General features: G+C 37.1%; 1 protein-coding gene and 1 pseudogene across 3 annotated transcripts in view; one reads left to right on the forward strand and one right to left on the reverse strand.

Moving 5' to 3' along the window:
• Positions 1 to 2340: 2340 nt before the first annotated feature.
• The window catches only part of UBR1 (ubiquitin protein ligase E3 component n-recognin 1), a 239617-nt gene continuing 219147 nt past the window's right edge, over positions 2341 to 22810 (forward strand). The window contains exon 1 of one of the 3 annotated variants that reach the window (XM_037834169.1): positions 2341 to 2693. In XM_037834169.1, the coding sequence (XP_037690097.1) occupies positions 2613 to 2693 (81 nt within the window). In that variant the 5' untranslated portion in view covers positions 2341 to 2612. The remainder of the gene's footprint in view (positions 2694 to 22810) is intronic. The other 2 variants (XM_037834168.1, XM_037834167.1) reach the window with 2 other exon arrangements.
• Positions 20315 to 20918, reverse strand: LOC119532107 (annotated as a pseudogene).

Below are 22810 nucleotides of genomic sequence, written 5' to 3' on the forward strand. Positions count from 1 at the left end.
GTTGATTTTTTAAAAATATTTATAAAAGTTCATGAGGTGCATATTCATATCTTCTGACCATTTTTCTAGTGGAATAGTCTTCTTTGGGATTTCATCCTTTGGTCTGTCATGGATGTTGCAGACATTTATTCCAGTTTGTTGTTTACCTTTTATCTTTGTTTAGTTTATTTTTATATTTAAGTTTTTAATTTTTATGAAATTACGTATTAGACTTTTAATATTTTCTGCCTTTGGTATTGTGCAGAAAAGCCTTCTCCACCCCAATATTATAAAAATATTTACTTATTTTTCCTTTACTGTTTTTTAGTAGCTAACTCTTTATGCAGAATTATTTTGATATAGGACTTGAAATAAAGAGCTGACTTAATGTTTTCCCAAATAGTTAACCATTTATTCCTTTTTTTCCCCAACAGAGACAATTTAATATAAGGAATGGTTAAACAGGTATTGGAGATCAAAATAAGTAAAAAGGAACCATTAAACTAAGAGATAATAACTGAGGGAAGCAGCTACCATCCCTTGGGCTGGGGGAAGAAAGGGGAGAGGCTATCAGAACCTAGAAGTTTGAAAGAGGGATGAGTTTTTAATATAAAATCTTTTATTAGGGAAGTTGTAGTTTTACAGAAAAAAATCATACAGAAAATACCGAGTTCCCATATACCTCCCCACCCCATTATTAACACCTTGCATTACTTTGGTAACTTTGTTACAACTGATGAAAGAATATTATTATAATTGTACTATTAACAATAGTCCATAGTTTGCATTAGGGTTCACTGTGTTTTACAGTTCTATGTTCGTTTTCAACCATTCTTGCACCATTTTATGAACTGCCCATCATTTCTTTCTAACTTGAAATGTTACATGTTTCATACACAAAATATCTGAACTTGTTACAAGACAGTACAATGAAATGGTTAAGAACAAGGACTTATGAGTCATTTGAATTTGATTCTAATCTCTGCTCTATCACTTGGTAACTGCATAATTCCAACCAAGTTTAACTCCTCTAAACCTCAGTTCTTTCATTTGTGGTAAAACAGAATACTAATTACCTATAGATTCCTATGGATTAAAGGAGAATGCATAGTGTTTAGAACTGCGCCCTTATCATATTAAGATGGCAATAAATGGCTGCTATTATTATTTCTGGATTTTCTAGTTGATTTGATTGAGCTAGGAATGGGGATTGAGCTAGTTCAAGAGAACCATAGGAGCAAAGGCATAGAGAAAAAGAAGGTAACTTCTGTGTCAGTTTTTTTTTTCCAAAATGTGGGACAATACCCATTATGGGTTATGAAATCAATTTAATGGCTTATGACCAGCATTTTGCTTTAAATGCATAAATATACTGGAATAGAATTGAAAACAAACCATGCTGGAGGTATTAAAATTGCTTCAGGAAACTTTTGTTTCACAATATATGTATATAATTTATATTCATACATATGTAATTATGTGTCTGTGTATGTGTTTGTGTGTCCATGTCCAGGGATGTACTGAGATGTAAAATGAATTTCTTGTGCTCTTGGGCAAAAAAAGCCTGAAAAACACTATTTTAGCACCCAGCGAATAGTTTCTCTAAGCAGAATCAGAGAGGCTATGTAAGAAAGTACTACAGATGAAGCTGGGTTAAAAGTTAGGACCACAGCGTTTGGAAGGTATTCTGTCCCTCCCCTTTCTTTCCAGAGTGTTATGAGCTTTATTATTCTTTTTCTTTTCTTAAAAAAATACACTTTTAAATTACTCGTTTTGTAAAAAATTCAAAACAATACAGATGACGCCAAAGCAGCTCTTGACGGCCCTCCTCCTTCAATCCTAGTCCTGGTTCTCGGAGGTGTTAGTTTATTTTCTCCCCTTTCAGACTTTTTCTTTCGCAAATTTATAGTTTGTGGCAGTTGGTTTGTTTTTATTTAATTTGTCTTGGGGATCTTTTCATGTAGATCTACCTTATTCTTTTAAAAAGCTGCATGGGATTCCACAGTATTGATGCAACATAATTTATTTTGTCTTCCCTCTACCGATGAATGACTACATGTTTTTCAATTTTTCGTTATTTCTCCAACCAACCCCCATGGCGGGGGGTGGGGGGTGGGGAGCTGGGGCCAGAATTTTCTGGTGCGAATGTGCAAGTGCCCACGGGCTAGATTCCTAGACGTGAAATAGACTAAGTAAACTTTCTTTTTCATTTTGTCGCCTCGGGGAAACCAGTCCCAAGTACCTCCAGAGGCAGAAGACACCCAGGCCAACAACCCGGCCAGAAAAACCGTGACAGGTTCTCACTTAACCCTTGACAGATTTCTTCCTTTCATAAGGGACGCTGAATTTGTTTATTACCTCGTAGATGCATTAGTTCCCAGCACCGAAAGGAGACACACAAGCAGCCAGCCTCCAAGCAGCACGACTGAGAAACTGGGGGAAGACAATCTCCCCCCCTTGCTGGCCGTGACGCTTGCTTCCGGGAAGCGGAGCGGAAGTTGCTCCCGGTTCTGCGTCAAAACCGACTTCAGGGGCCGTCGTAAAAGTGTCGCCCCTACCCTCTCGGACTGGTTACAGGTTTCCGCTTGTCTCCGGCCGGAGGTCGGGAACTGAGGGCTTCAGTTTCTCTCAAGATGGCGGACGAGGAGGCTGGAGGTGTGGAGAGGATGGAAGTCAGCACGGAGTTGCCCCAGACCCCTCAGCGACTGGCATCTGTAAGTCCTTTTAGGCAAGTTTCTTCTGTTCCCCTGGTCCCTCCCTATCGCGCCGTGGAGGATGTGGGGCTTCACCCATTATGGCGGCTCTGGGGAGGGGGCGTCCTATGGATTGATCTTGAAGGAATCCAGCGTTATAAAAAGTTAGTCATCACCCACATTCCTGCCGGCTAAGCCTACAAAATACACTGACTTTGTCATTTATTAGTCGCGACGAACTCAAGCATGTATTTGTCCTGAATAGAAAGAACTGGTGATGTATTAGATGATTTGGTGTGGGGGCTGTGGTGGGCTTGGAGGAAGAACCATTTTACGACAGACGTAGTCCTAACCCCTCTCGAAGACCGGAACCCAGGACCGCAGCTGGTGATGTATCGCTTACCGGGCTGAGTGTAGCTAATTGTAGCAGGGAATGTTGCCACTGTAACGTTACGTCAAGATGTGGGGTGTTGGAATTGTAGTCCTTCATTCTAGCATCTTGAGAACGCTAGGCTTAATCTTCAGTGGAGAAACCCGTCATCTTTCGCTGCTTTTTAAAGGTGGAGAAGGGACATTTCAAGTCAGAACCATACCATTAGCTCATATCGGAATCTTTACTTTGTGTTTTGAAAGAATGAGAAGGCACAGATAGTGAGCAATTTGAGTCACAGTCTGGTTACAGGGAAAGAGCTGTCTGAAGAGGATAAGCGGGAGGGGGGCAATGTTAGGGAATGTTCTGGATGCCTCGGACATCTAGTGAGATTCGTATGAAATATTCAAATATTTATTACTGCATGATGTTAAGAGTATTATCAGTATGTCTTTATTGCCTGCCAGATAGGAAAGTGTGAATATACACGTCTTCTGAAGATTCTTTGGTTTGTAATTTAATTAAGACATTCTTGAAGTATTTTAAACCCTGCAGACATTTGAGCATGGTATTATGGGAGAACAGAGTGAGCTGCAGAATTTGACTGGAGAGGCTGGTTGGGAGGCTGGTAACCAGCTAGGGATAGAGTTAGAATAAGGGACTGGCCACTGACTAGAGCAGTACTTTGCAACCATCCTCTACCCCAAATAACTTCACTACTGGTAGTGAAGGAAGAAACATCTGTTTGAGATGGTAAGGAATGAGAAGATAGGAAAAGTTTAGAAACAGCTGAAATATCTGGTCTTAATGGTAGCTTATGCTTTTTACATCTTAGAAGGGTAAAAACTATACACTGGGGTCAGTAGTGTTACTGTAGTTTTGTATTGTCCAAGATGACTGCTGTTTATTTAAAGCTTTGAAACATTAATTCCTTCCAGGTGGAAGTAAACTTCATCAATCTGGACTTAAACTAATTTGGAATTGGAAATAATGGTACAGGAAATGAGCTAGAATTTATGTGGCAAATTCTTAAAGAAATATTATTAGATTTCTTTGGTCAAGGCTTTGAATTTTGAACAGATTTAAAAGAAATAACACAGCCTCAGGGAACTCACAGTCTAGTGACAAATATAAGACACGTGCCCAAAGAATTTTAATACAAAGTAGGGTGATATAAGTGGGTGAGGACCTGTGACTCTTAAGCCTTCATGACTACTTTTTTTTAGCTTGTATATTTCTGTCTACTTGAGGGACCTAGAGATCATTCTACTTTTCATTTTAAAGCTATTCTCATCAATTTTTTTCTGGCAGTGGAATGAAATACTGGCTTCCCATTTTACGTCTTCCTTGCTATTAAACGAAAGAAGCTCAGAGGTTCTTTTTCATGTGAATGTTTTTTTTTTTTAATTTTAAATAGCCATTGGGAGACAGGGGAAACAAAAATAACAAATATAGGACAGTTACAGAGGTTTAAGAAATCTTTCTAAGTCCATTAGAACCTTGTCCCAGGTAATAGTATCTGATTTCCTTAAATCAAATTTCTGTCTTATACTTCAGGTCATTTTTCTGCCATGCTGCTATTAGCAAGCACAAGAGCTCTCACATTCCTAACATACTAGTGTGAAATAATAGGTAGGAATTATTGGACATTTATAAAATCACCTGGGGAACTGATTCTGTCCGTCTGGTGTGGGGTTCAAGAATCTGCATTTTTACAAACACTCCCAGCTTATTCTGAAATCCTGGTCGATGAACCACACTTTGAGTAACAATTAACCATACATTTGGAAATTTGGAAGTCATCAGTGTAGAGGTGACAGTTCAGTTGTGGAAATGAATAAAATCTTTAAGAAATAAAGGAGAGGGGGTGGAAACAGGAATGATTGAATTTCAGGAGTAGAAGATGGAGGAAGGAAAATCAGGGAAGGACCTGGAAAAGGAGAGTTAAGTAAGTAGGAGTTAAGAGTAGTGCAGTGTCATAGGATGTAGTTTCTAGGAGAAAGTGGTTTATTGGGTCTAGAAAGATGAGTACTGAGAAAAATTGGGAATCCATAGGTGTGTTTGGGAGTCTGCCAGAACTTCTGCCTTTGTCTCCATTGGCTGGATTTTATTCTTTTAGTCTATCTCCAAAGAGATCTCCTGGCATGTTACTAGATGATAATCATCCATTTCTGTGGCTTTAAATACTATCTGTATGTGTTCAGTTTCCAAATGCATATCTCTATCTCACCCTCACTTCTGAGCTCCAAAATCACAGATGCAGCTGCCTACTTGACATCTCCACTTGGATGTCTGATAGGTGTTTTAAACAGGAGGAGCAATTAGAAAGCTGTTGCAGTGAACCAAGCCATAGTTGTTGGTGGCTTGCACTAGAGAGATCACTGGATATAGAGAAAAGTAGATGAATTTGAGAGGTTTTGGAAATATGGTGGAAGCAAAAGGACTTGATGGATTAGGGATGAAGGAAAAGGAAGCAACATGACATCTGGATCCCCAGATTACGGTTTAAGCATTCCTGGCAGTGGTGGTGTCATGGACTGAGAGAAAGGACCAGGTTTGAGGATGGGAAAGGATGGAGACATATCAGTAGTTTTGTTTTCCCTGTCTCAGTAGATGGCACCTCCATAATAACTCTTGAACACAAACAACTCTCTATGTCTCCCTTACCACCTCTCTAGTCCAAGCCATCATCTGTTGCCAGGGCAACTGCAATGGCTTATTAACTGGTCTTTTTGCTTCCATTCTTGCCCCCTGTCAGGCCATCTCCACAAAGGAGCCAGAGTGATCTTTTAAAAACTAAATCAGACCATGTTAGTCTCTTGCCTAAATCCTTCAGTGGCTTCTCATTGAACTTAGAATGAAATCTAAACTCAGGACCTTGTCTCATCCGTTCCCTACATCTCTACCTTATTTCCTGCCACTTTCTCCTCATTCATTTTTTTCATTTTTTTTTTTTTTTTTGGCTTTCACAACAAGCATTTATTATCTCACGGTTTCGTTTTGTTTTAAAATGCCATTTTATTGAGATATATTGACATGCCATACGGTCATCCAAAGTATACAATCAGTTGTTCACAGTATCATCATAGAGTTGTGCATTAATCACCACAATCAATTTTTTTTATCTTCATTTTATTGAGATATATTCATATACCACGCAGTCATACAAAACAAATCATACTTTCGATTGTTCACAGTACCATTACATAGTTGTACATTCATCACCAAAATCAATCCCTGACACCTTCATTAGCACACACACAAAAATAACAAGAATAATAATTAGAGTGAAAAAGAGCAATTGAAGTAAAAAAGAACACTGGGTACCTTTGTCTGTTTGTTTCCTTCCCCTATTTTTCTACTCATCCATCCATAAACTAGACAAAGTGGAGTGTGGTCCTTATGGCTTTCCCAATCCCATTGTCACCCCTCATAAGCTACATTTTTATACAACTGTCTTCGAGATTCATGGGTTCTGGGTTGTAGTTTGATAGTTTCAGGTTTCCACCACCAGCTACTCCAATTCTTTAGAACCTAAAAAGGGTTGTCTAAAGTGTGCATAAGAGTGCCCACCAGAGTGACCTCTTGGCTCCTTTTGGAATCTCTCTGCCACTGAAGCTTATTTCATTTCCTTTCACATCCCCCTTTTGGTCAAGAAGGTGTTCTCCGTCCCACGATGCCAGGTCTACATTCCTCCCGGGAGGTCGTATTCCACGTGCCAGGGAGAGTCACTCCCCTGGGTGTCTGATCCCACGTAGGGGGGAGGGCAGTGATTTCACCTTTCAAGTTGGCTTAGCTAGAGAGAACCACAATCAATTTTTGAACATTTTTCGTTACTCCAAAAAAATAAAATAAAAGTAGAAAATAACACCCAAAACATCTCATACCCTTCCTTCCTCCCTATTATTCATTTATTTTTTGTCCCTATTTTTCTACTTATCTCTCCATGCACTGGATAAAGGGAGTGTGAGTCACAAGGTTTTCACAATCACACGGTCACACTGTATAAGCTATATAGTTAAGCAGTCATCTTCAAGAATCAAGGGTACTGGATTGCAGTACAACAGTTTCAGGTATTTCCTTCTAGCCATTCTAATACACTAAAAACTAAAAAGGGATATCTATATAACACATAAGAATACCGTCCAGAATGACCTCTCAGCTCATTTGAAATCTCTCAGCCACTGAAACTTTATTTCGTTTCATTTCTCTTCCCCTTTTTGGTCCAGAAGTTTTTCTCAATCCTATATGCTAGGTCTAGGCTCATCACTGGGAGTCATATCCCACGTTGCCAGGGAGATTCCTGGGAGTCATGTCCCACGTGGGGGGGAGGGGTCCTCCTCACTCACTTTTAGTCAACCTGCCCTGATTATTTCTAAAACAAGCCCAGGCTTACCCTTGTTTCAGGATCTTTGCCTTTGTTTTGATGTTCATCTCTCTCTTTTTTTTTTTTTTTCATTTATTGAGATATATTCACATACCACGCAGTCATACAAAACAAATCATACATTTGATTGTTCACAGTACCATTACATAGTTTGTACATTCATTACCAAAATCAATACCCTGACATCCTCATTACCACACACAACAAAAATAACCAGAATAATAATTAAAGTGAAAAAGGAGCAACTAAAGTAAAAAAAGACACTGGGCGCCCTTGTCTGTCTGTCTGTTTGTTTTCCTTCCCCACCTTTCCACTCATCCATCCACAAACTAGACAAACGGGAGTGTGATCCCTAAGGCCCCCCCCCAATCCCACTGTCCCCCCTCATAAGCCACATATTTATACAATTGTCTTCAAGATTCATGGGTTCTGGATTGTAGTTTGATAGTTTCAGGTATCCACCACCAGCTTCCCCAATTCATTAGAACCTAAAAAGGGTTGTCTATATTGTTTATAAGAGTGCCCACCAGAGTGATGTTCTCTTTTCTTAGAGTATTTTTCTTCTGCCTTTTCTTGATCCCTACCCTGTCTAAAAGATGGGCTCCTCTTATCATCCTCTGTCAAAGTGCCCTGTTTATGTCCTCCATAGCATTTATCACAATCTGTAATTACTGTGTTCTCTTTATTTATTTCACTATTTAGTATCTGACTCCTTCACCAGAATGTAAGTGCCATGCAAGCAAGGATCATGTCTGATCCTCAAACCCTGGTATGTGCTTCATATAGCAGACACTTACATATTCTTAAATGTATTAATAACAGGATCAACATCAATAATTAATTTTAGCAAGATTGACAGTGATTTGGATAGGGGGTTGTGGATGGAGTTAAAAAGAAAGGGAATGAAGGGACATCTTAGGGTAGTGGCTAACCTTGGAGTACAGGCTAAACAGGAAGGTAAGCAAGCCAAAATAGGAATTCCGGGGGAATTGATGAGATATGAAGGATTAAAGGCCATAAAAGAGGAAGGACTGAATGTTACGGTTAGGGAAATTTAGAGCAAGCGAACATGAAGGCACATCAGGTTTTTTGATGGTAGGGCCAGTTAAGATGCACTTATTATGTCTTCCCATAGCATCCTTTCCATACTCCTATTGTAGCATGTCATAGGCTGTACTCAATGTTGCATGTTTAAATCTGTCTTTCCTTCTAGACCATAAGTTCCTTGAGAGCATGAACTCTTTCTTGTCCACAGCTGTATTTCCAGTACCTAGCACATAGCTTCAAAATTTGTATTGAATGCATGAATGAATGAATGAGGAGACACTCTGGGTAGCTGAGGTGGAGTAGGGGTGGAAGTAATAGCAATTAAGGAGGTTAAGAGACAGTGAGGCTAAGAAGTTTGAAATAAAATAGAGGTTTTTTTAAGAAGTTAGTTATTGAGGTATAATTTACGTGCAAGAAATGCACCTTTGTTAAGTGTTCTGTTGATGATTTTTGACAAATGTATATATCTGTGTAACTAGAGCAAATCGGGGTATGGAACGCTTCCATTATCACCAAGAGTTGCCTGGTGTCTGAATGGGGAAATTTTTTTTTTAAAAGTTTAATGTTATCTTTGTGCAATATCATTATGAAAGTCTAGGGGAATGTATCCAGAATCTCATATGTGTAGGGAATCTTTAAAAGATAATAATAATTTGATACTTGACTTTAAAATATTGGGGTATAGAGGAAGGAGTAAGAATTGCATGCTATTTTCACTGGAGGTGATTTTCCTTAAAAGTTTGAATCTATATTGTTTTAGGCCAGAGCATACCCTTCTGTAGTAGGGACACTCTTAGAGCAAGAAAACTAGGATGAAAACTAAGGTCTTTTTAGTCCTAATTGAAAGGCTTTGTCACCAGATTGTAGCAGGGCTTGCCTGTTGTTGTTTTAGCAGTCTCAGCATCTCAAATTATAGGTGCTCAGTACATATTAGATGGATGAATGGATGAATAAATCGGTCTTTTTTTATGCAATGTTATTGAGATATATTCACATAACATACAATCATGCAAAGTGTACAATCAGTTGTTCACAGTATCGTCATATAGTCGTGCATTCATCGCCAAAATCAATCTTTGAACATTTTCATTACTCCAAAAAATAAAATTAAAATTAAAATAAAAAGAATATCCAAAACCTCCCCTTTCCCTTTTACCCCACATTGTTCATTTACTTTTTTAAAATACAGTTTTATTGAGATATATTCACACACCCTACAGTCATCCACAGTGTACAGTCAAATTATTCACAGCACCATCATACATTTGTGCATTCATCACCAGAATCAATTTTTGAAATTTTTCTTTACTCCAGAATAAAAATAAAAGCAAAAAAGAAACCTAGATCTTTGCATCTCCTCCATCCCACCCTATTCATCTAATTCTTTCCCCATTTTTCAACTCATCTGTCCATACACTGGATAAAGGGGGTGCGAGCCATAAGGTTTTCACAATCACAGAGTCACACTGTGCAGGCTACAAAGTTAAATAATCGTCTTCAAGAATCAAGTCACTAGGTTGTATTTTGACAGCTTCAGGTATTTCCCTCTAGCCATTTCAACACACTAAAGACTAAAAGGTGGTAACTATGTAGTGCATAAGAATTCTCTCCGGAGTCACCTCTCGACTCCATTTGAAATCTCTCAGCCACTGGAACCTTATTTTGTTTCATCTCTTTCCCTTTTTGGTCAAGAAGATCCTCTCAATCCCACAGTGCTGGGTCCACGTTGCCTGTTGTTTTTAATTATCATCTCCTAATTTTATTATGGACAACTAGGGACATCTCTTATTTTTAGTACTCTGTTCTATAGAGTTAGATATAAAGTTAAGTTCTGAATCTCCAGATCAAATCGACAGATTCATTCTCAATACCTACAAGAGATTGGGAAGGAAGAGTAGCAGTGTAGATGAGCTGGTGTGGAAATTGAGTTCTTATGTTTGATAACAAACATTGTCCTGCAAAAAGTGTTTAGTCTTCATTATTGCCTAGAGAGACTGGGTATATATATGTGTAAATCAGTGATGCAGAATGAACCAGTGAAGTAGCCTGCCTGTCTTTTCTTTATGTGTGCTGGCTTTAGGGCTACTTCAGATGTCCTTTGCCATCACTTTGCCCATTTCTTGAAAGGAAGTTACTTTCACAAAGTGTTAATAGTGTGGTATGCTCTGTGAAACAATTTCCTTTAAGCTTTTAACCCATTGCTTCAGATGGCTAAAGACAAAATATTAAGATCTCTATAATCCCAGGTGACTTACTATGTGTTATAAGGTATTCTCAGATAACATGCCCTCCATTGAAGAAATAATAGTTTTTTGGTGAGTTTGTTTTTTCAAAGCATTTGGTACAGTCTCTCTCTCGCTCTTTAAGTTCAGTTACACCCCTGGAATAAGCTAAGTATTTATGGAAACATGCTGTACTAAATGTTACCGCAAGACTCCAGAAGAGTTCATTCTTCCTTAAGTGCCTACTTGCTACCAAAGAATGACATAGGCCCTGTACAGAATGGGGTCTGCTGTTAACCACTTAATATAATTCTCCTTCTGGCAGTTTACTTAATGCTAGTTTTCAAAGAATCTATTTGACTTGTTTGGAGAAGTGAGGCTATGTTCATTTAATGTGTCTTTATGGGCTACCTTTTAAAATGCCTTTGAACTTTTTGTAATTTATGGGTAAGCTAGAAATGACTTTAGCCACAGGAGGAGAAGTAAAAAAGTAAATTATTTACTTTTAAAAACATATACACATGCTTTTGCCTTGTAATCTAAGAAAATATTTTTGTCAGTTTGCAAATATATGTTCAATATAGCAGAAAGAGAATGTGAGACGTGTACCCCAGAGTTTAGGAAAGTAGAGTTCATCCATCCAAAGACTTCAAGAAGGGCTTAAAAGCCTTCAAGAAGGGCTTATCTGAACTATGTCAGAGATAAAAAAAGTAAGAGAATGGCTTAGAAGGGGCAGGAGGCTTTCAACAACCCAATTCTGACAACCTGATTCCAAATTATCTTAACAGCAAAGGCAAGAAAGAGGACTTGTTGGTCATCGGGCTTTATATTTGACCTGGCTACTTTATCAATGTCATGAAGACATGGAAGACTTATTAAATTTACAGACAACATAAGATTGGCAGGGATAACAAACACATTATAGGAAAATTAGAAATATCTTCTTAGGCTGAACATTGCATTAAAACCAACAAGGTGAAAATTTAACTGTGATGAAAGTAAAGCCTCATATCTAGGTTCATTTTTGTTAAGACTAGGTTCTGCCACTGAAAAGAATGTGATCTCTTAAAACAGTTTAGTGCCCAGGATAAGGAAAGTAACAAATCTTCCCACTCCTCTATACAGTCAGACCATAGTTGATATATTATGCATGTTCCATAAAAGAGTAATCAGCATGCAGAATGGGCTTGACTCCATGTCATTGGGGATGTCCAGATAAGAAAATTTGAAATGAAGAGTTTAATGGGAGACATCTTCATTTGTCTGGAAAGCTATGCAAAAGAGTGCAGTGAATTGTACTGCACTATTTCAGGCAACATAGGATTAAAAGTTACAGGAGGGTAGATTTTGGGTAGTTGGGAGCTGAAAGAATGAGAAAAGTGTTCAGACAGGTTTAGGTAGCTATCTATCAGGTATGCAATAGATGGGATTTCCCTAAAGGATTATCACTTGAAGTAGGGTTTTTTTGTTTGTTTTATTTTGAAACTTTTCAGAGTCTGTCAAATAGTATTATAAGAAAGCTTTGTATACCAAAAGATTTCTTGGTGCCTAGAGATGTTCTGTTTGCTAAATCCAGTACTTTTTGTGAACAATTCTAGAGCCTCCAGGTTTTGTTACCACTTATAAAAAGAAAAATTTTAAAAATAATTTCTCAAGGCTCTATAGATGTTCAGCAGTAGTGTAGGAAAGATAAGTTGTGTTTTGAACAAATGTAATCTACTACCCTTAAAGTAAGTTCCTTTTTCAGAATGATGTTCCCAAACAGGCATTCGAGTCCCTGGGTCATATTTGAGAACACATCTTTTAGTCTCCATGGGGATGAAGAAAATATTTGGAATGTTGGGACTTTAAATGCTGGGAGAACTTGTTTTTACGGAACAATTAGGAAAGCCTTCCCTAACTCCAAATGTTGGGGATGGCGTGGGGGTGGGTGGGTGATTTTTTTCCTGGACATAGAAGTTAAAATTTTTTTTGATTTTGTTTCTGTCCCAAATAGAAAATACCCCAAACAAACAGCAAAACCTACTCCAGTCACAATGATAATTCCTGAATATATTTCTCAGTAAAACATAGCCTGTGTAGTTTTTCTTATCTGGAAAAACGAGAAATTTTAGTTGAAAAAATTTTTCATGGTTTTGGCAAATCATCTCATGAAAAAATCTTGTGGAAGAGTATAATAGTACTTTATCTCATACAGGAATATTATAAAGAAAATTTTAAGGAGGCTTAATGTTTCAACACAGCACAAAGCATTACAAAATTGCTGAGAACATTTTGTTGTGTGCTTGTGCTAGGCTTGTGGGGTATTTGAGAGACAACGTTCCTCCCCTCAGGTAGTTAATCTGATTGAAGAGGCTAGATGTACACATTTAAAAGGTAACTAATGATATTAGACAATGGCATAAGTCCCTCCTTCAGTATTGTATTGGAGGTAATGGCGAAGAAATTTTCTTGGGCTGATCAGTGAAGGATTCACTGAAGGGGACCTTGAGAAATAACCAAGGTAGAGATGGGGGTCGGGGGTGGATAAGGTTCTAGTGGTTTAGCTTGGTGGAAAGGGTATTGAAGGTACTGACACCCAGCCATTCTGTGAAGTCAACCAACAGTATAGAGATAACATTTAAAAATATCAGTTATTTACACTAAAGCATGGAACGACAGAGATACAGTTTAAAAATATTTAGTAGTATTCAGGAATATTTGGCAGGTAGCCAAGAGGTTCCATTTGTAGGAAAAGATAACGAATGCATTTTCTTGTTTTTTTTTTTTTTTTTTTTTAAACAATTAGTGTGAAATTGAGCAACTGTTGATTAACTCATTAAAAGGTAAATTTAAAGCACTGAACTCAAGGATTCAGGATACCTCTGTTCTATTCCTGACTCTTGCTAACTGGTTATTCAATCTTGGACAAGCCAGTTTACTTCTCTGTGACTCATTTTTCTCTTCTGTAAAACAAGGGGCTTCAACCAGAAAATCCTTTAAGTTTTGGTAACTTTCTCCTCTTGAAAATAACTAGTTTCATGCCTTCCGTAATTGATAGGAGAGAAATGTTTTTTCTGTTTTTTTGTTTGGTTTATAACACTGAATATGCAGGATTTTGTTTTCATTTAGTACTTTTGAATAAAAGAACCTTGGCTATAGCATAGAACATTAGATTTTTGTCCTTTTGCTATTTATAGTTGTTGCTAGGTATGTGGAAAAAACAAGTTGTTGGTCTATGAGTACCCTTGAAAAGTTGGAGTTAGAATACTGGAAAGTATAGTTTTCAAAAGGTTTTAGTGAAATGTTTTAAATTTTATAATTAAAAAGTTACCCCCAAAATATGAAATAGCTGTAAGGATTAGGGAAGCAAACATACAAACAAATTACTATGCTAATACGCTAAAATTTCTATGAAAGTATTCTAAAATCCCACCAGTCACTACTGTGTCCATGTATAAATGTGCGAGAGTGTGTGTGTGCGCGTAGGAGATTTATAGGTATTTACAATATTCATATCATATATCGTTCATATGAATGATATTTAAATAGGATTATGCATACTTTGTAACCTACTTTGTATATTATTGATGTCTTTCCATATTAATAAGTATACATCTTCAGTATCATTTTTTTTTAAACTTTTTATTTTGAACTAATTTTAGACTTTCAGAAAAGTTACAAAAATAGCACAAGTTTCCTTATATCCCTCCCCTTTTTTCCCCTAATGTTAACATCTTACATCAAGGACAGGAAATTAATATTAATTCAATAATAGTAACTAAACTATAGACCTTATTTGAATTTCACCAATTTTCCCATTTTTATCCTCATTCTCTTCCAGTATCCTATCTAGACACTGTAACAGTGTTTCTGAGTCTTTCCTTCTTCATGACCTTGATACTTTTAAAGAGTACTGAGCAGTTATTTTGTAAAATGTCCTCAATTTGGGTTTGTCTGATGTTTTCTCATTATTATAATGAGGTTAGTTAGCATTTTGTGTCGTTTTCAGTGCATCATGTCAAGAGATTCATGATATCAATATTTTTTATGACTTGTGAAATTTATCTTAATCACTTGGTTAAATTGGTAGCTGCAGGTTTTCTCTGCTTTTAAGGTTACTCTCTTTCCCTTTGTAGTTAATAAATATCTTCAGGGAGATACTTTGAGACTCTTCAGCCTCATTTTAAATGGATACCTTATATAAATTCTTAAGGAGTTTTTTCCCCCCTTAATTGTAAAGGTATTGACACTTGTCTGTCAAAGTCAAACAATTATATGTTGTTTAAAGTAAAATGTGAAAATCCCTAGACCCTTTCCTTAATCTCTTCCCTCTAGAAAACCACTATTAACAATTTGATGTTTCTCTCTCCAGACCTTTATTTATGTTTAGGAAACATATGTGTGTACATAAACATTTATTGAATCAGAAAAGTCAAATGTGTAGAAATTTTTAAAGTACACATAGTTTTGTGTTTATTTTTGTAAAAATGAAGTATTATTTAAAACTTCGCTTTTTTGAGTCAATAGTATTTTATGGCATTCTGTCTTCATAGAATGGTACAGTTTTACCATGATAGATGTACCTTTGTTGATAAACATTTAGGCAGACTTCATTTTTTCATGATTACAAGTGATGTTATGGGGAACATCCTGATATTATATGTATATCTTTGCACACTTGGACAAGCATGGCTATATGATAGATTCCATAATTTCTAACTTTCCCCTGCTGGTGGACATTCAAGTTTGTAGTTTTTTGCTGTTATGAATAACCTTGTACATGAAATGTATAGGATTTGAAAAAGCTTGAAAATGATTTTTAATAGATAATACATACTTACAGTAAAAAATTAAAATAGTAAAAAAGGGTATAAAGTGAAGTAAGTCCTTCCCAGGACTCTTTTCATATTATCAATTTATTTTGAATCCTTGCGGAGATTTTCTTTGCAACTGTAAGTGTATGTGGATCTATCCCCCCCTCTTTTACATAAATGTTAGCATACTGCACTCAATGTTCTGCACTTTTTTTTTATTTTACAGTATAACTTGAAGGATGTTCTGTATATTAGTATATATAGATCTGTGCCTCCCACCCCACCCCCCCTTTTAAATGGTTGCATTGAATTGATGTCCAATGACTTATTCATTTGATCTCTTGTTTGGGGGCATTTAGGATGTTTTCAGTCTTTACTGTTATAAATAATGCTGCAAATAAAATATCATATGTATTTATACATATGCTTGAGTTTATCCTAGGAATAAATTCCAACAGGTTGAATGGGTGGTGGTTAAGGATATATAAATTGAAAATTTTAATAGCTATCTTCAAATTGCTCTTCAGAAAGGATGGATAATTACAGGAATTGATATAGTAATACCTAGCTTTAGTTTCTGTAAAGTTTTATTGAGTTGCATTTTTTGTGGATGGCATGTTGAACTTTGTGGCAGCAAACTCAGAAAGCCTTATATATAATCAAATATCTGTAACTTTGCTTAGTATCCCATTATGGACCCTTATCTAAATTCTTAATTCTAATTATATTGTCTGCTTATAAAACTCCTTGTACAATTTTTTTTTTTTTTTTTTTTTTTTTAATACCTTGGACAAGTCATTCAATTTCTCTTTATTGTAAAATGAGGATAATAACACCTATTACTAGGTTGTTTGAAGATCAGAGATAACATATGCACAAAACACCTGAAGCATGGGAGGCACTCCTTAAACATAATACTTATTATTACAACTTAAAATGTCAGTTGACAAAGAGGGTACTTGTCACAGACAACCATTCAGATGTTAATCTTATGCAGTAATAGTTATATGTAATATGTAATTTTATTTCCATGATCTATTTATACTGTACAAACACTAATGAAGAGCACCCTGCAAGTTCACAGTACATTACAATATATTTACTTTAAAAATACATTCCTTTGTAAAAGGTCATAGCACACTGACATGTCAACATGTGACAAAACTCTCAGAGCAGTGTCACCAATTCTTTGATATCAAGAATGCTTCCAAGTGTTATCAATTTCACAATCACAAGTCACCATTTCAGTTTTAAATACATACAAGTTTTTTGTTTTGTTTTGTTTTTTACATTTTATTTTGAAATAAATTCAAAGTTATAGGAACAGTTGCAGAAACAATACAAACCCCATACACAGAACTCCAGCATTCCCTGACCCCCCCAATACCCCAGTCCACTAACTTTAACATGTTGTCACACTGCTATTTCTTTCCCTCCCTCCCTCCTTCCCTCCTTCTCTCCCTATTTGTCATCCATCATCTATTGCTCTGTCTTCTGAACATATGAGAGCTAGCTGCACACATCCTTGAACAAACACTATAATTCACATATAAAATTCCCATGAATAATACCATTCTTTTATGCAGTCCTATAAAGTGCAGCTAAGAAGTACAAGAGATTCAACAATGATACAAAGCTTACATTCTATATTTCCTTTTCCTGATGTCTCAACTGTGTCCCTTTGAGCCTCCTGTCCTCCATCCTCAGATCCCATCCAGGGTCATCCTTGGCATTCAATTCTCATCTATTTAGACTGTCTTTTTTTTTTTTTTTTCCTCAATTGTGGAAACGTATATACAGCCTAAATCTTCCCATTCCACCCCCTCCCTAGCATTCCATTAGTGAGATTAATCACATTTAGAATGTTATAATGCTGTCGCTTTCCCACCATCCATTACTAGAAATTTCCCTTCACCTCAGACAGCAACCCTACACTCATTTCTTAACTCCCCATTGCCCCTTCCCCCATTTCTCTTAACCCGTACTCTACTTTTCATCTTTATGGTCATATTCTCTGATAATTTCTTTGTGTTTACTGTGAGGCTTAAAATTAAACTCTTAATTCCATAACAATCTTGTTTTTCTTTGATACCAACTTGATTTCAATAGGACACATAAACTATGTACCTATACTCCTCCATTCCCCCACCTTTGTATAGTTCTTGTCAAAAATTACATATTTTGCATTGAGTTCAAAACTACTGATTTGTCATTAGAGTTTGTGTATTTTATATCATGTAGGAAGTAAATAGTGAAGTTACAATTCAAAAATTATTGACTTCTATTTGTATTCCATTGTGGTCAGAGATTGTGCTTTGAATAAGTTCAATTGTTTTTTTTTTGTTTTTTTTTTTTTGTTTTTTTTTAAGTTTATTGAGGCTTGTTTTATGTCCCAGCATATGGTCCATTCTGGAGAAAGATTCGTGTTTACTAGAGAAAAATGAGTGTCCTGGTGATTTGGGATGTAAAGTTCTATATATGTCTGTTAAATTTCTCTATATCTCTTTCTCCTTTCTTTTTTCTCTGTCGGTAGGGCTCCTTTAGTATCTGAAGTAGGGCAGGTCTTTTATTGGCAAAGTCTCTCAGCATTTGTTTGTGTGTGAAAAATTTAAGCTCTCCCTCAAATCTGAAGGAGAGTTTTGCTGGATAAAGTATTCTTGGTTGGAAATTTTTCTCTCTCGGAGTTTTAAATATGTCATGCCACTGCCTTCTTGCCTCCATGGTGGCCACTGGGTAGTCACAACTTAGTCTTATGTTGTTTCCTTTGTATGTGGTGAATTGCTTTTCTCTTGCTGCTTTCAGAACTTGCTCCTTCTCTTCAGTATTTGAGAGTCTGATCAGAATATGTCTCGGAGTGGGTTTATTTGGATTTATTCTATTTGGAGTTTGCTGGGCATTTATGCTTTGTGTATTTATATAGTGTAGAAGGTTTGGGAAGTTTTCCCTAACAATTTCTTTGAATACTCTTTCTAGACCTTTACCGTTCTCTTCCCCTTCTGGGACACCAATGAGTCTTAAATTTGGACTTTTTACTTTTATCTATCATATCCCTGAGATCCTTTTCAATTTTTTTCAATTTTTTTCTCCATTCTTTTGTTCTTTCATTATCTGTTCTGTAGACCTCTAGAACACTGAGTCATTGTTCGGCTTCCTCTAATCTTGTATTATGAGTATCCAGAGTCTTTTTAATTTGGCCAACAATTTCTTTTATTTCCATAAGATCTTCTATTTTTTTATTTACTCTTGCAATTTCTTCTTTATGCTCTTCTAGGGTCTTCTTTATGTCCCTTTTATCCTGTTCCATGGTATTCTTCATGTCTTATCCTGTGCCATGTTTTCATTCCTCAATTGTAATTGCTTGATTATTTATGCCAAGTACTGTGTCTCTTCTGATATTTTGATTTGGGTGTTTGGGATCGGGTTCTCCATATCATCTGGTTTTATCATATGTATTAAGGTTTTCTGTTGTTTTTGGCCTCTTGGCATTTGCTTTGCTTGATAGGGTTCTTTCAAATTGTAAAAAAAAAATACCAATGTAATTTTTCAGAAATACAAGTTGGTGGTGTACACTTTCTCCAGCTAACCAGCAGATGCCGTCTGCGAGTCACCTATACCCCTCAAGTCAGTTCTCCCTAACTCTGTCTCTGTGTTGTGTGGGAAATGATTTTTGTGGGGTTCAGTTGGTGAACTCAGTTTGGGTTTGTTGTTGGAGCTGTCTGCCTTGAATGTGGGGCATGTGTCTGGGTGGTTAGGCAGACAGGGCAGCTTTAATATTCACACCTCCGAGGTGTTCCCAGAGATTCAAGGCTGTTGCAAGAGTCTAAGCCTTCATTTCAGTTTTGCCCCAGATTTTCTCTGTCACTGACCCACAAACCACCGGCATTGATGTAGCGTCCCTGGGTTTTCCGACAGGCCCCCCTTCTCAGCTGTGATCTTCCAGGACCTCGGCTGAGAGAGGGCTGTGCTACATCACTAGTGCGCGTCGTCCCTCAAGGGAAGCCCTGGGCCGCCGGGCCCTGCAGGGGCACTCTCTGCCTGATGCAAAGATTAGCCTATAATTCTTGACTGGTCTAAGTTCTGAATGAAAGGCAGGTAGTAGAGCTGGGCCCCATCCCTTTCGTCTTAGAGAAGATAGACGCCTTAGAGGGAGGTCATTAGCATTTCAATGGTCTCTCTCTGCCCATGCCACACCCGTATCTGGGTCACAGAACTGGGAACTAAAAATGGCTGAGGCTTTCTCCACTGAGTCAAAAAAGGAACAGAGCTAGTCCGAGGCAACCCTCCGGCTCTCCAAGGTCAGTTGTCACCCAAAGCCTCTGTTTACTTGTTGGGGATTCATATCTTATAGTGAGCAGTTCGTACTTGCTAATTAAAACCCCAGTTGGAGCTCAGCTGAGCTGTATTCTGTTGCTGGGAGAAAGCTTCTCTGGCACCACGAGGCTTTGTAGCTTGGGCTGTGGGGGAGGGGTCTCCCGATTTGGATCTGCAGTTCTTACCTACAGATTTTATGCTGTGATCTCGGACATTCCTCCCAATTCAGGTTAGTGTATGATGAGTGGACGGTCATGTTTGTCCCCCTGTAGTTATTCCGGATTATTTACTAGTTGTTTCTGGTTTTTTTTTTTTTTAGTTGTTCCAGGGGGACTACTTAGCTTCCACTCCTCTCTATGCCGCCATCTTGGATCCCCACATACAAGTTTTAAATAAAAAATTAATTCTTAAAGTGGAAAGTTCTTGTGGCAATACTTATTAATTAATTAACATGTACTTTCAAGGAGCTATTGTGTCATAATAATTTACAATATCAACTTAATCTGTCAAAAGAAATATTTCAACAAGTTTTGCAGTTCAGAAATTCTTGTTATTTGTAGTTTTTTTTACTTTTTCTTCTTTGCTGGTTCTCCTGATTCCACTTTCACCTTTTTAGAAGTATGTTCATCTTTTTCATCATCTGATTCCATTGTCTCCTCCCCTTCCGGTAGAAACCTAGCTTTCTTAGCATTCTAGGGGGCATGATCACCATTGTCCTCATATATGTTTGACCACTTTATTGCCATATCCAGCTCTGGGGGCCGTGGTTTCTTCTCGGTAGTGTAGGTCTCAGGAGGTGGTTCATAGTTTGACTTCCATATTTTGAATTCCTTTGGAGGTGCCTTGGGCGCCTTGATGACATGCCTCTCCCTGTTTGTCTGCTTGTTCAAGGGATTGTAGAGAAAGGCCAGGCGAGTCATGCTCCGGAACAGCTCGTTGGGTCCCGGCAGCTGCTTTTCCATCGTTTCCACTGCTGCCCGTTGGCTTCACCAGATCTGAGGCCCTGCGACTCATCTCTTCCTGCTTGCTGTTGTGTTTCTCGTCCGAGGAGCCTGAGCTGCTACTCCTGTAAACTGCAAGATAGCTCAGAGGGTCCTTTTCGTCTGCTGCCATGATGGGGCTGCCTGCAACAATTGACCTTGAACAAGTTTTTAAAGATCATCATAGCTAAATAAAATTCTAATTTCTTATCTTAACCCTGAAAATTATGTCTTTAACAGTCCAAGGGAGAACCTTCTAATTTATTGTAGGTTGTAGTGAACAAGTGTATGTTCACCTTGTCAAAGCTTTGTGTGATTTTATAACCATTATCCAGCCTTTTTTTTTTTTTTTCCCAGACTGAATAATTCTAATTTTCCATCCCTATTACTTTTTCTAGGGTTTCTTCAGTCTCTTGATAAATTTCTGTCTTGTTAACACTTGCCAGTGCCTGCACTGGTACCTAGTACTTCGTAGTTTGGGTCCAGGGTGCTTCTGTGCCAAAAGGGTGAGGGCCTGAGTACGTAGATAGCTTGTGGTTGTGTGCCCTATTGGTAAGTTGAGTTAAGGTATGATAAATTCACGTCCTAACTCCCTCCTGTTTCTGTATAATTTCATAGAAGGTGAAACTACATACATTGAAGAAGCAGAGGCATTTTAACATAGTCCAAATTTCTTCTTCATTATGTGAGTGTATGGAAAATTATAAAAATGCGTAATGGGTAGCAGAATTAGATATCAGTTACTCATGTTTATTTTGAAGGGCAGAAGATTTTAATTTTGATTAAGTCCTGTTTATCAATTTTCTTCTTTTGTGGGTGGTGTTATTTGTGCTCTGTCCATGAAATCTTGGTCTATCCAAGGATGCTAGGATTATACTTCTATGTTTTCTTCAAGCAGTTTTATAGTTTTAGCTCCTATATTTAGGTTTAGGATTCATTTCAAGTTAATTTTTGGTTATGGTGTAAAGTTCTTTATTTTTGTCATGAAGATATCTAATTGGTCCTTACCACTTTTTGAAAAGACTGCCTTTTCTCTTTTGAATTGTGCTGGTGCCTTTTCAAAAATCTTTTCTTTCATTGATATATATAGCTTATCTTAATGCTAATACCACACTGTTTTGATTACTGTAGCTTTACAGTAAATCTTGAAATTGGGTAGTGTAAGTCTTTTCTAGGTCCTTTGCCTTTCCATATTCATTTTAGAATTGGCTTGTCAGTTTTTACAAAAAAAAATCTTGCTGGGATTATGTGGAGTCTCTAGATCAATTTGGGGATTATGGACATCTTAATACTAAATTTTACAATCAATAAACATGGTATATCTCTTAGTTTATTTAGATTTTTTGGTAATTCCTCTCAACAGTGTTTTGTTGTTTTCACTATAGAGGTCTTACACATCTTTTGTTTATTTTTTGCCTAAATATTTTATGTTTTTTGATGCCTACTGTAAATGCTCTTTTTTAAAATTTTGCTTTCCAATTGTATGTTCTAGTACATAGAAATATAATTGTTTTTTACATATGTACCTTATATCTAGAGAGATTGCTAAATTCACTTAATTCCTTTTTTAAAAAAAATTCATTCCTTAGGATTTTCTATGTAGATAATCATGTTGTCTATAGAGACAGTTTTACTTCTTCCTTTTTCTTCATACCTTTTATTTATTTTTCTTGTCTTACTACCCTAGCTAGGAGTTCTAGTACAATATTGAAGAGGAGAGGAGAGAGCAGACAGATTTCCTTGCCTTGTTCCCAACCTTAGGGGGATAGCATTTAGTATGTTGTTGTGAATGTTTTCTCCCAATCTTTGGCTCTTCTTTTCATCTTTTTAATGTTGTTGTTATTTTATTTGCTTAAGAATTTACATATAGTGAAAATCCCTCCTTTTGTTGTACAATTCTATGGGTTTTGACAATACCACCACCATAATACAGATACAGAACAGTTCCATTGCCCTCAAAAATTCTATCGTGCTGTCCCTTGGTAGTCAGCCTCTCCCCTCATATTCAAACCCTGGCAACCAATC

This window comes from Choloepus didactylus, chromosome 4, assembly GCF_015220235.1.
Source record: "Choloepus didactylus isolate mChoDid1 chromosome 4, mChoDid1.pri, whole genome shotgun sequence".
Taxonomy (NCBI): Eukaryota; Metazoa; Chordata; class Mammalia; order Pilosa; family Megalonychidae; genus Choloepus; species Choloepus didactylus.